At 38.4% G+C, this 14,737-nt stretch overlaps 1 protein-coding gene across 2 annotated transcripts; it reads right to left on the bottom strand.

Moving 5' to 3' along the window:
- Positions 1 to 465: 465 nt before the first annotated feature.
- LOC139979597 (cyclin-dependent kinase 4 inhibitor C-like) lies at positions 466 to 14,708 on the bottom strand. 2 transcript variants are annotated; one of them, XM_071990567.1, is made up of 4 exons: positions 13,724 to 14,708; positions 8,770 to 9,015; positions 5,578 to 5,710; positions 466 to 3,194 (listed from the first exon to the last, which is right to left on the bottom strand). In XM_071990567.1, the coding sequence occupies exons 1-4, from the start codon at positions 13,868 to 13,870 to the stop codon at positions 3,190 to 3,192; spliced, it is 531 nt and encodes a 176-aa protein (XP_071846668.1). In that variant the 5' UTR covers positions 13,871 to 14,708; the 3' UTR covers positions 466 to 3,189. The 2 variants fall into 2 exon arrangements, with proteins under 2 accessions (XP_071846668.1, XP_071846658.1); XM_071990557.1 differs by having other exon boundaries at positions 466 to 3,313.
- Positions 14,709 to 14,737: the final 29 nt, after the last annotated feature.

Here is a 14,737-nt window from a genome sequence, read left to right on the forward strand (position 1 = left end):
TTTCCACAGTGGGTCATTTTCTGGATGATCAGTGGGTCAGCAACTGATCCATATGGGGTGGGCAAGGAGCAGGGCAAACTGCGGTACACTGGGACATGCTGTGCACTGTGAAACGTGTATAAGTTTTTACCTCGTATTAACAAGGGCCCGATTGGAAAGTGACGTCCATCATGATGTGAGCACTGACGTCACTAAGGTTCGACGACGGGATGCATGGCCTAGGGGTTGGGTTGGGGGTCAAAATTATGAGACATTGAAACTGAGAGGTGAAACGTCAACTATTACAGATAACTGAATATTGTTTCCCAACAATTTTTGAGTTATGTTATTTCCTTATTTCCATATTTCCATATATAGTGGCGGCTAACTGGAGTGGGGGGCGGGGGGGGGGAGGTGCAGGCCGATGGTATGCAGCGTTTCTGTTGCCATGCATGGTTCAAGAAAGTAGTCGAAAGCGAGAGAAAGTTTAATTTCTGAATAGATACCACATTGTATATAGTTTAATATTAGCTTCAATTAAATTCTGAGTTCATTTTCACACACAAGTTCTTTGAGGAAACGTAAAGTTAGTAAAATGGTAAATGCAACATAAATCCTACATGTAAAGGCCAGATCTGTCGACAGACACAGACACCTATAAAATCTCATAACTATAGAAGTATCTTAAAGCTAACAATACTGCACTATGGAAAGTTGAAGCACGATAGACTCAGACATGATCAATATGAATCAAATATCACATGGAGACTATAGTATATATATTTATATATAGAAAAAAACCAGAGAAATAATATATAACTCATAATTGACAAATAAGGAGTATTGTTTAAGAAAATATATTGGAATTTTCGGTCTCCCTGGGACTTTCGTCTGCAATACTTGGCAGTGGATTCCACATAGAAGAATAGGAAGAACGGATTACATATTTTTGTGGAACTGGTAGTTGTTGAAGGGTCCCAAGTCTTCTTTTTTTTTGAGGTCGGTGATGTGAGACTTGAGACGAAAGATAATCGATTTTTTTTTACGTTTACGTTCAGTTACAGATTTGAATTTAGAAGCAATTAAAATACATTTTATGTTTTTGAGAGAATGTCTATGAAGATTGAAATGTTCGGAAACGGGGAATCCTGCAAAATTATCACGAATTATTTTGATCTCATTAATAAAACGTAAGCGGAACCGAGAGCCTGTTTCACATATATAATTGCCCTCTTTACAAAGAACACAATAGGATATTTGAATGACATTGCTAGAATCACAAGAGAGGGAAGGGGTTCTTATAGACCATAGTCAACATTTGGCATTTCAACCACAGTTCCCAGGGTAACACGAGGGCATATTTGGCACCGAGGTTTTCCGCTACAGAAATTAATACATATATATCTAGGCTCATCATAATATAATACATAGAAAAACATTGCACTGCAATAGATGCTGACAAAAGTCAATACATGATTGAATTTAATACCTCTACTCATTACATTACCTCATTGTGAAGTAAATAGTGAATTTTCCCCAAGTAACTCATTAAAGACAGATTCATATACGTTCAAGCTAAATGTTTTAAGTAAAAAAAATAGAGATGTACCCAAAAATTGTCCCTTTAAGTAAGCAGATATATTGATTAACCTCTATATAAGAAATCAATTAAAAATATAGTTTTTGAAATCTGCTAACGTGGGAACGGTCTCTGGCTAACCCTGCACTAAATTTATCTGAACAATTTTGCATATTCATTATTAAATGAAATATTCTATCCAATACATAACCAACTAAATCTGGTCACCCACCAGATTCATTCTTGATTAACCACATCCTTTCAAAAAAGAATCTATGACTTATATTCCTTGTGAAGAGAACATGTTTTTTTTTTCTTTTCGTTTTTCCCCCCGGATATTCAACATTAGCATACAATAGGCTAGTATAATACAACAGGTGCGAGTTTTTGTATGCTTGACGTTTTGAGTTGAGTGTGCAGTGATATGCTGATAAACAATTGACACGTACGTTTACTGCCACATTAAAGATTCTTCCAGCAGCGGCTCGTAAAATAATAATTTTGATGTATCATGCATATAAAAAAAAGATTAGTTTAGGTATAGCAGATACCCTGTAACCTTTATATAATCTTCTTTGTACTAATATATAGAATATACAACTATACGAAAACCAGCTGAAACTGATTCGGTCCTTTCGAACCTTCAAATACTCTAATAAAAAATTAATATAAAAAATTGGAATCATATACTGATCCAGGTATATATAGAACAGCAGCGGACCCGTGTTTCGAGTCATGCTGGCTCGTGGACCATTCACATATACCACTTTTTAGACAGTGTTTTATTACACGTCATGACTCTGAGAAACGTCCAAATATTCTAAAGTTGAATGAGATCATATATACCCATCTGTAGAGACTCTTGAGTCACGTGACTGACTCTATCGACTTAACATTTTTATTGATATACCTTTGTGTAATCATTTAACTCTATATATATATTGTTTGATATGTTACACGAACGAGAAGGAAATCAATATGCACCTTTTTGGCAATGTTATCGCTTTTGGTGTTGAGTCAATAACATTTATATACGGAAACAAATGTATTACTATTATACTGAACACATATAGCTGTAGAACACTGCCATATGGTATGTTTATATATACTTGAATTGTCCAAACATTCCAAGTTATATGAGATCATATACCCATCTGTACGAGACTCTTCAGTCACGTGACTGACTCGTGACTGTCGGGAAATACTAATTAATGACTCGCTTGGACTATAAGACGATACTCTACTTTTATATATACTATTATAACCTAACCACATATCATTCAGTCTTGTATATGAAAGATCAGAGGTTTTCGAGATGGTAACCCTATACACCATTAGAGTCTCGAAGGAAAAACAACATGGCGGCGACTTCGAAAGTCTTTCAGTTTTAGCTTGAAAATATATTATCGTCTATCTTCTTCTCCACAATAGTTCACGAGGATTAAAAATAGTAATCGGCATCACCAGCTGGAAACGGATTAAATACATTGCACCAATGGTTTTCCTGTCTTTTCTTGTTCTTTTTCGTTGCCTGTTTTCTCATACCGTCATGCAAAACAGTGATGTATACATCCCATCTAAAGCCCATGTAACCATGCACCTTCAATTATACATCAACAGAGAGTAGATAGTCAACCTGCAATGGATATAAAATATCTGTCAATGTTTCTCTCAGTAGATGAAGATTCCGGCCGAAGGACGTCCGTATCCTAAGCCGACACAGCTGATATAGGGACGATGGGGAGTTGTCATTGGCTGCAAGTAATTTTCAAGAGATTAAAAACTAATAAGTATTCAAACATTTCAAGGTCATAGCTAATGCCTGTGCTATCTGCTTGTTATGCCGAACAATTAAAACAAATTGGTCAAGTCAGGATTGATAGAATTGGTAAAGATATAGGGAAACAAACGAAGATATCTTGTTTTCATAGACGCAATAATCTGATTCGCAAAAACCTTTGTTGCCAAGACTCCTTTTCCTTATCATAATTAACTCATGCAAAAGTAAGTGAATTTTCTCAAAATACTTGACGTTGAGCCCCATTATTTACAGTAGCACGTGACTACAGTATATGCTATGGACTTGTATTATTAGTATAAACTAACGTCTTGGCTTCGGTCTGTCTAGGAATTTATAAGTCGATGCCTGAGACGGTATACATAGGCCTTCAAAAGCCGAGAGTCACCTTTATGTTTCTGTCCGACAAATTTCAAGGCCTCAGTGGGAGAAAAAACATCCACAATTTGCCGTAGGATACATATGAGGTGTGAAATGTACTTGAACCTCTTATTGTTATATCAATCGTACAATACTTTCGTTTCACACACCACCATCAGTGGTTGACTGTGATAAGTGGTAGTTTGCAATGTAAAGAATGCTATGATCACCCATATCACTATACACAGATATCAATGCCTTGACATATGACTAAATTCACCTTTATCTAACAAACTGATGTTGATTTCCACATTTATACTTAAATCCATAAGTTGTGTTGTACTGGCAACGCTTCGAGACATGAATTGAGTGAAGCTAACACTCACAGCAGCTATTTTCGCAGAACTGGACCACAAATGGTTTATATATATATATATATATATATATATGTGTGTGTGGGTGTGTGTGTGTGTGTTTACAAACAAACCAACTTTGAAAAAGGAAAATGAAACATGCAGTCCGGACCGACATTGTCGCCTACGTTTTATTTTTTCACTATGCATAGTGTTTATATAGCAAACGTTTGCCCTTGAATTAGTTTACTATCGTATCATGAGTATAGTAATTGTAATATACAAATCTTGTCAAAAGCTGCAAGCCTCACCTTAGAAACGAAATTGTATATTATTAAGGATGTACGTCAATTGAATATTAATTGCAGCCCCGTCACACCATATGTCCGATGATTGACTTCTCAAAGTCATTTATATTACTACAGCTTTGTTTCATTGTACTGCAGACACAAAGTTCAAGATCAAATACCACCTTGAAGTGTGACGGATAACACAGTCATATACCTTAACGCCTTTAGGTGTCATACTTCATACAGAGTATATATCAATCCGCCCGCGAGTGTTCACCTATCTCAGGATAAGTGCCAAAAGGCATCAGGAGAACATCTTTTATATATATATATATATATATATATATATATATATATATATATATATATATATATATATATATATAAATATATATATATATATATATGTATATATATATATATATATATATATATATATATATATATATTATCAACAAAATATAGTTTTTCGAGACTTGGATGTCAAATGGAAGTTCATGTCGTACATAAAATTAGGTAAATTGAGACAATTTTAGACACCTTCATGCCTCCCAGGAGCAGCGTATATACGAAAACTGTTTACTATACTGAGTAAAGAGGTTTGTTTACAAGTGACGAAAACTTCAGGCTCTCATAGTAAAAAATCTTCATGGTCATGACACGGAACATTGATGGTGCCACGAAAGGCCAACTTATCAGCTTCAGGTGATGGGTATAGGGTTTAGCCATTGAGAACTTCGACTTTGAGACCACATTACTTTGACGATTTAGTGTGTAAATCAATGGGGCAATTATATATGGCGTACGCTATATACCTTCAACACACATACCTCTCTATAGACATTTCTATTGATATACCTTTGTGTAATCATTTAACTCTATATATTGTTAGATATGTTACACGAACGAGATGGAAACAATATGCATTATTTGGCAATTTTATCGCTTTTGGTGTTGAGTCAATAACATTTATACGGAAACAAATGTATATTACTGACATAATGAACACATAGCCGTATAGAATACAACACTGCCATGTAAATTGATATGATTATACTTGAACATAGTTGCTGTTGGAGCTAAGGAAGGGTGGTAATAACTTCACCCCACCCCCTCCCCCTCCTGACTTTACCTCTAGCTTAATGAAGATGCACTGGGTCTATATATCTGTGCCAGCATTAGTTTTATCATTATATATAGAACAACAAAGTAAATTACCGTTTGACTGCAAGAAGGCCAGCACAGAAGCATCATCATTTCTTTCACGAGCAATATCTAAAGCGGATTTACCTTCATTGTTACGTAAAATACGATGATTATTTTCCATAAGATTCCACAGTACCTTGACCACCTTCGAAAATGACAAAAGTTGTTAAACAAAGAAACAAAAAACAAATTATCTGCATGGAGAGCGAGAGTCTTAACATCCGTAAGAAACAGGGAAGGGGTAAAGGTAGATATAGTATATTGTAATACATGGTCCCTTAAAAATCCCTCTTTTAATACGCGTGCAACTGCCCTCAAAGCTCTTGCCCCCCCCCCTTCTTCCCGGCGCCCAGTCTCAATCCCCTTCCAATGCCTCATCATTAGATGACTTAAGTAACTTCGGTTCCTTAAAAACCTGCATTTCACATTGAATTGTCACTTTGCATCATTCCTATATACAGTAGTATGCATGTATAATTGGATAAACTCTCACCATGCTTATATAACCAAGACTTCTCCGATATTATTGGAGGTTGACTAAAATATAAAATCTCTCTTAGTTCATCAGCAATGGGAGTAAAACAACTTATTCGTCGCAGCGTTAAAACAATGGACCGATGCCCCCAAGTCGAAAGAGCCGAGAGGAGGAGAATCTTCAATGGAGAGATTTTTTAAAGATTTTTTCTGTTAATTGTGAGAAGCAGTGAAATCTTCGTGGAAAGAGAGCGTTGTGGTCGAGTGCAGTTAAGGCAGTGGACTTGTGATCTAAGGATTGCAGTTTCGAGTCCTGGCCAGATCATTGCGTTGTGTCCTTGGGCAAGGCACTTTATCTCCATTGCCTTTCTTCACCCAGGTGTACAAATGGGGACCTTTGAGATAAAACTGTCAGCTGGGCGCTGTTTAGCTGCTGCCATGTGTTTGACAGGTTATCGTTGACCGGGGTCATATTATTGTAAAGCGCATAGAAATGCATTTGCATATTGTTGTGCTCTATAAATGTGTAAATGGTTCTATAAATATGTAAATGGCTCTATAAATAAAACAGGTTTTCAACAGTGTGGCAACCAGTCAGAGGGAGGTATCGAGGCAAAGTAGAGGTACAACATTCATTTCCGGTTGCCGTTTCCAGGAAGGTTTCTGAGTACGTTACGCGCGTTGGCGATTCATTCGAAAGCCAACTAGGGACCTAATATTGATTGACTCGCGTTTCCGTGTTCAACATGTGACGTGTGACTTTCCGAGACTAAGTTGCTCTTCGCATAGCATATACTTGGAAGGCTTCCGGAAACGATAATGACCAAAGTTAATTATTAATAACAATATAAGCGAAAGTAAGTTTCGATAAGATCAAAGTTAGTGAGAGACTCTTGACTTGTTGCATTTTGATATCATTGGCCTCTATATAGGTATGATGTATTGGCCCCAAATATGCTAGATATTTAAATATGGTCACCTTTGGTCAAAATTCTTAAACTATTTTTATTACAACATTCGAGGAAATTGTCCTCACTTGGAAATTCAGTCATCTTGTGGGTTCCATGAAAAAAATTTCTGAGAAAAGTTTAGAGAGTAAAGACCTCCAGGAAAGTTCTTATTGAAAAATTCTAGCAATTATAATGTGCTATAATTTGGGGCCTGTACTGAATACCTTTAAGCCTCACAGAAGTTTGTAAAGCTGTCTGTGTTAATAGTTAAATATATCCTGGTTCCATCCTAAATTTCCCGCTCCTTTATTGTCTGAGTGTGCCTCGCGGTGGGTGCATCCACGCATTCATCATAAAATTCCTTTTGAGATTGGAGATATGAGGGAACAATTTATTGAGAGGGTATGCACGCGGCGAATGCAGGGACGTCGCTAGAGGGGGGGTGTGGGGGGGTGTCTCACCCCCCCAATCTTGGTAAAACTGACGATAGTTGGAAAATTTCAGTGCCACAGTCGAAATTTCCGACTGTCGCACTCTAAATTTTCCAACTGTCGCACTCTAATTTTCCGACTGTCGCACTCTCATTTTCACATATTCTTGTAATTTTTGATTGACCTAAAATTTTTGGTAAAAATTGACCTTTGATCAGTGATATTTACCACGTTTTCCTTGTCACATTGAGAAATTGTATCTCGCGATCCTTATACTCCACCATACAAAACTTCGTATGATTTTGAATACTCTAAAAAAAAAAAAATTCTAATAGAACTACTGTACAAAGTTCGCCAGCTTCAATTCGGATAATTCATGTATTAATTTTGCTATTGGCTGGGTTGACCCTGTGCGCTAGCTTCAAGTAAGTTCAGGATATACATTGTATGGTATACGATTAAAACGCGCAATGTTAATCTACGGAAGCTTAAAAATGCCATCAATAAGAAAAACTTTGCCCCATAAGTTGACATTTTTCAGTAAATTGTTTAGATAACAAGATAAAATCTTATCAAAATCAGAAAAATGTTGGATTGCTCAGTTGCTTTAACTGAGCAATTGAAAAATTTCTGAAAATGTTTAATTGACAATTACTTATCATAGCCTATCTCGTCAATTGGACATTTTTCTGCAAAATGTTTAATTGACAACTTATCATATCTCGTCAACTCAACATTTTTCTGCAAAATGTTTAATTGTTCACTTCATTCTGAATGCTCAGTTGGAATGAAGCGCACAATTGAAAGTTTTTCATGTGAGTGATAAATAGCCCCCCCCCCCCAAGAAAACAATATTAAGCGTGCTAGTAAAAAGCACTGTATTTTTTGGTAATTCACTATGTCGTCGAATATAATTTGTTGCAAAACAATTTCCCCTTTGTTACATTAACATAGCTTTTGTAGTTAGTAGTCTATGTAGCCAGCTAGAAGCAGATAACTTTACTCAGTTGCTAACTTGCTTAGCCAGAGTGATTAATAAGTTTGTGAAGTGAGGGCCTGTGTACAAATGTATCGAAAAAAATTTCCGCGCGCTACGCGCGCGTTCGACATGTTAATGTTGACGAGTAGTACGGGGGGGGGGGTGGTGGGGGGATGGGTACAAGGCAGCAGTCGGAATTTTCTTGCTCCAAAACCCATCCAGTTGGAATTTCAGACACTACACCCCCCCAATCATCAGGCCTTAGCTACGTCCCTGGGCGAATGCAGAGATCGCCGGGTCCAATGAATTAGAGGTAAAACGTTTGATTGTAAACTTGACATAGCCAAGACGGTCGTGCCGTGTTTCTTACCCTCAACGAACACTTTTGAACTGCAAGGTGTAACGGTAGATCACCCCGATTATCCACTGCTGTTATATCAGCCCCGTGTTGAATCAACAGGATGGCAGAGTCTTCGTTCCCATGATGCAACGCGTCATGAAGGGGCGTTCTTAGAAATGGACGATGATCCGAGTCGGGGTTCATATCATAAACGTTCGGGTTGGCGCCTTTTTGAAGTAAATATTCGACCACCTCTGGTATGGCAAAATTTGCTGCCTGTGAGAGAAGAAAAATGTATTACATGAATGTTCACAAAATACATCGGCATGCAGGATTACGAATATTTTTCCTGCATGTTTATTTACAGTGGATTCGAGAGCTAGGTCGGACCCCTGGGGTACATCTGTCCACCGGGCCCCCCTTTGAATTTTTATTTAAAGCTTCCTGAAGTAGGCCAATGTTTCGAAAATGAGAAAACATTATCAATCATCTCATATTTTCCAGGGCCCTATATTATTGACACCGGACCCGGGGCCGATAAGCCCCTAACTCAACTGTCCTCAGGTCTCTAATATTGGTAATACAATGAAATACACACAAACGTGGATTAACAGAAGGGTAAGAGGGAGGGGGAGACGGCCGGGGAGGGGTAGGGTTTGAAACCACTGCACATGCATATAATCCGCAGCAAAATAAGCTTTACCAAATGGGCGAGGTTCTTTTCGACAAGATTGAACTTAATGTACAACAATCTTTTGCCACCTGATATTTTGAACATCATTAAGAAACAAGAAGAGCAACGCTGCAGAGCTCAGCTAAGCTTCTATTTTAATAAAATTGTTTTGTTCGTCAATATTTCTGATTTCAACAGTTGATAGCCCTAATTACTAGGTGTTTACGAACCACCCCTTGTTAGTCCCCGAAAATTTCCCGATATTGTGGTTTTCCGGAAAAGTTTCCTTCAAAGTGGAAACACTGTCATGCACGAACTTATTTTATGCAATAGATCGTTTTACTTATATACCCTTGGAAATTCTATGTAAAAAAAAAGAGAACCATGCAACAATCTATACACTTCGTAGTTTTAATCCAGGCAATAAAAGAACGAAACCGTAAAGAAGGTATTCGTCAGCTAATTCTGCTTAAATGTTGTGGATATTCGCGTTTGAATTGTGCTGACCCAACATTGTTTCAGGAAAGTTGCACCCACACAGTAATATAGCGACCTGCAACTTGTTTACAATTCGATGTACCACAGAGAAACTTTAAAGAGCAGAAAACGAAATCAGCTTCAATATAAACTCATTCTCACATGTCGTATCACACACACTAACTGTGGAAAAGTTCAAATTACAAATCTGCCAAGTTAGTCCTTTCACAGAGAATGAAATCGAACTATATAGATAAGAAGCCTAAATAAAAAGTAAATATTTGACTTGATCGAGTATCCCACGGGTGGAATTATTTCCCAAAATGACGGGAAAATTAAGATGGAAGACATTTTGCTATACTCACACCAAAACGAAAATACTGGTCATTGCATACGATATGTGGCCTACATTTCGTCATAACTGAAAACTTTACAGAAGGCCCTGTTTTGGGCCCTCACATGACGGAAAAAAAAAATTCCTGAAAAAGTTGGTTCATCCCCATTCAAACGTTATATATCCTCAACATTTCAGCAGATTTGGATGTACGCTCTATAAGACGGAGTAAAGTTTTTACGTTTTCAGAAAGGGACCTCTCGTGACCTTAATTTCAAATTGATAAAATATCATCGCATGTACGAAGTCTTAACTCACACAAACCACCGACGAAATTTCAGCCAAATCGAAAGGAAAATGAAAAAAAAAATGGCAGTCATTGAAACATGGTAGCAAAAAGAGTGACAGAATTTGGCAGAAATCGCAGGATTGATAGCTCAGCTGAAAGCGTACAGCTGATCTAATAATGCACGGTATCATTTATAATTGCAGGAATGTGCATTTTAAAACACATTCAGCATTTTTATTTTTAATCCATGTTGGAACCTGCAACTGACACCGCATCGTTTCTAGTATATATTAAATTGGTCTCTTCCCACGGGCATATATAAGATTATATATTGGTTACTGTTCTTTTTTTTTTTTGAGCAAGACATGCTGTTATACTGAGATAATGTTCTTGCTCAGACACAAGGGCGGCGGAACCGGGGGGCACAGGGGGCACGTGCCCCCCCCCCACATTTCCTCAGGTTAAAAATGTGCCCTTTTGTACATAAAAATTGAGGTGTCTCAAGTTAGCAAGAGGCCAGGGAACCAGAATGAACACTCGGGAAGGGCCGTTTCCGGCCATCTGAGGGGTTTGTGAAACCAAAAATTTTTCTTGTACGCTCCGCGCCAACCGATGGTGGCGCTCCGCTCAGATAGTCGTGCATACAACTTTGCAAATCCTGGCTACGCCCCTGACTTTTAATGAATTTCTGTGGGTCATACTCAAAGCTATTTCCAGTGGAAAAAATTGTTTCTAGCATGATTTCACCTCATTTTGTCTCAATAGAAAACTTGTTCCTTGTTTCCCAATTTGCACATTGGATATTGCAGTGCTAGTATGCATATTTTCCTTGAAGGGGGGGGGGGGGGCGTTGATGGAGTGATGTGTATACGCAAATAAGATAATACAATAAGAGTTATAAAGGGTACTAAATATAAGGCTACATCAGTCCAATCGAATTTCTGCAAAGTGCCCTTTGATGTCGGTGCCCCCCCCCCCCAAAAAAATTAAAAGTGCTTCCGCCGCCCTTGCTCAGACAGTTACTGGCATAACATGACTAAGCCTTGGCATAACATGACTAGGCCTTGCGGTCAAGCTGAGGTCCGCGTAGCAGTGGTATTGGCATGGGTTATTTTTTTTTGGCACAGGGTCGGGTGTTGGGTGGGGGTTGGGTAGCGCGGTAAGGAAGAGCGACCTGGGACATTGTCGTGAAAGTACATGTCATGAGTACGTTGCAGATGTATGCGTTCGTCTTTTGTCACAAAGTTTGACCTGCCACCGCCATTGACCGCGCGACCTTGGACGTCTTATGTTCAGTAATATGATAGAAACATCGAAATCAACGTGGGTATGAGTGTTGCAAGTTTAATGACCTTTTACGCATGATTCTATGACGTAATCATTCATGTTACGACACGCTTTTGGCCAATTCGTGTAGGCCTTTATATATGTGCTTTCTTAACACGGATGTACGCACTCAAAAACACACATATACTCACTTCCCTTTTTGACCCCATTCTCAAATAGGAAGTCCATCACATGTTATTGTGTTACCCAACGGTACGTCGTCTCAGTAACAGCACACTAACCACCCCCCCCCCTCCAATTCACTTCATTCCCCGGCCTGTCCCACAAGGGGTGTGAGGTGGATTATTATTTCTGTAATATCTCATTCTCAGGACATTACATGTATGGATGAGATAACAGGACTAGGCTGGAGTATACCATGAACACAAAAAAAAATCAATCGCAATTAATACATGTTATTCACGCAAGTGTCACATACGGTGTGATCGGCAAATATTTAAGCTGTGAGGTACATGTGAGAATGGTATCATTAAAATTTGTAGGTATTGGTTGAAATACCATAAACGTTTTCAGTGGCGTAGGAAGGTACTTTTGAGTGGAGGGGGGGGGGCTGAAGACTGATGGCCGGCCTGGAGGAGGGTTTAAGGGGAGGGGGCGTCCCCCTCCCCTTTGGATTCTTTTTGCATTCCAGGTGGCCTCAGATGCAATTTGGTGCAATATAGCACACTTAAACACCCGCTCCATTTTGTAAATAATTTTGCATTTTCACCTGGCCTTAGATGCAATTTGGTGTTCCAAATGAGATTTTTCTCTCAATGAAAAAGGGGTTTTCTGACTTGCGAAGCGGGGGGGGGGGGGCGGAATGATACTTCCGCCCCCCATATTTTTCACTGGGGGCCGGCGCCCCCAGCCCACCGGTTCCTACGCCCTTGAACGTTTCATTTTCCACACTTCCCTCAATCTGAAATTGTTATTAGCTATCGTGTAACTTATAGATTCTGTTCTTTCCATACTGTACGGACTTCGATACAAGACTGCATAACCTGACCAAATAATATACCGTGCCTCCGCGGTTCGATGTCCGTTCAGCGGTGGTGTCGTCACTTGACGAGGGAATAGAGACGGATATGGTAGGCGCAAATTTGGTTAATTGTACAGGAAATAGTGAAAATTGTGTGTTACAGCAGTATTTTGCAACTTGAAGTAACTTTATGTTCAAAAGTTTTCGGGCTTAGAACACGGTCCGATATTAATGTTTTTAATTGAGGCAGAAAAAAAAGTTATACAAAAAATGGAAACTAACCCTTTGCATTAATAATGTTTTTAAATAAGAGTGTTAAATATTGATTTGAAATTCATGCAGGGCAGTAGTGAAGTTTAAGCACTAGCTATTCACGCAGGGGCCTCTGTGAACTTGTTAATGAGAGAACAACTAGTTACTGAGATGGTCGATGGAGTTTACTGAAGAACATAAAACGTTTCGTCCTTTGTAAAAAAAAGTTTGTGCTTGAGAATTTTTTATCACTATACAAATCGCATCTGGTGTGGGGGGGGGCACGATTTTTTTGGGGGAGGGCACGAATTCGGGAACATTTTTCATGATCATTTCTGTACTACATATATATTAAACATGTCATTTGAGGCCATTACAAGTGTTACGTTTTCCCATTGGGTTTTGTGTTACATCTGATGAATTGACCTAATGGTCTGTAGTGTTAGAATATGCAGTTCAGTCACTTTAATTGATGAGCTTCAAATATTTAAAGGGTCGCTAACAAGAAACAAAAAGTGTTTTTAAAAGAACAGCCTTCACTACCAGAAGTGCAGTCTCAGGCATATCAAAATTAACTATGTGCCTAAGTATGAACAAATTAGTTTGGCTATTCGATAATACTTGGTAAAATGATAACATAACATGTCTTACCTGAAGTGCAGTGTACCCATATTCATTTCTTTGATTTATTTCTTCCTGTCTCCACTGAGGATCTTCTATAATTTCCCTCAATCTGTCTAAGTTTCCATTCAAGGCCGCGCCCCATAGACTGTCGTTGTAGTTGAAATTTGCAGCCATCAAAATTAGATCACCATCCCCAGGACATTTGCACGTCGTGGAGCTGAGGGTATCATAATCAATTAACGTTCTCGATTCACACGAGGTTCACTGTCCAGATGGCCTTATTTCTTCAGTGACTAGGCCTATATCCACAATTTCCAAATATTGTTCCTGGTCAAACGCTCTGTTCAAGGGTAGAGATAACACTGTTTCATCCCGGAGGCACGACCTAAATTCATCGATTGGTAGGCCTACAATTAGTGGTTGACATCAGTCCGGCAGACTTCCAGTATGGTAAAACAAATCTCCCCTAAATTGCCGAGTTAAATAAACATCTCAGTCCAGCGGTCTAACATATTCCTAGGCTAAAGTGTAGTTTACCAATTGTGTCGCAGATAAGAAGGCATACATATATATGCTATATATAGATATATATATATATATATATATATATATATGCATACACACATTAATTAAAGCTTAGGTTTTGTACACCACCAAGTTCAAGATCATGTCACAGGTTCCACAAGAATCCGGCCCCAAAATGATTGTTCCTCCATCAAACAGGTTTAAGAACGCAGCAATTGACCAACACATTTGTGGGCTCGGTAAGCTTATAAAATCCCATCGTCTCTGCGTTCCAATAAAAATGTTCTTTTATTCTTTTTTCTTTACGTTGTTGTTTTGCAGCTTGTTACCATGCAAATGATTTCAACAAGTTCCTACATGTTTACCCAGGGCTAACCTGGTCGGCATATGTGTCGGAGTTTCGAAATCTGGAATTTTTTTCTTTCCAAATATAAAGCTCGTTGCTTTTTGCGATATGATTCATAATATTTGCTGAAGCTTAGTACAGTACTTTATGTTCCCATGTACACAAGTTCA

The sequence above is a fragment of the Apostichopus japonicus genome, chromosome 2 (assembly GCF_037975245.1).
Source record: "Apostichopus japonicus isolate 1M-3 chromosome 2, ASM3797524v1, whole genome shotgun sequence".
Classification (NCBI taxonomy): domain Eukaryota; kingdom Metazoa; phylum Echinodermata; class Holothuroidea; order Aspidochirotida; family Stichopodidae; genus Apostichopus; species Apostichopus japonicus.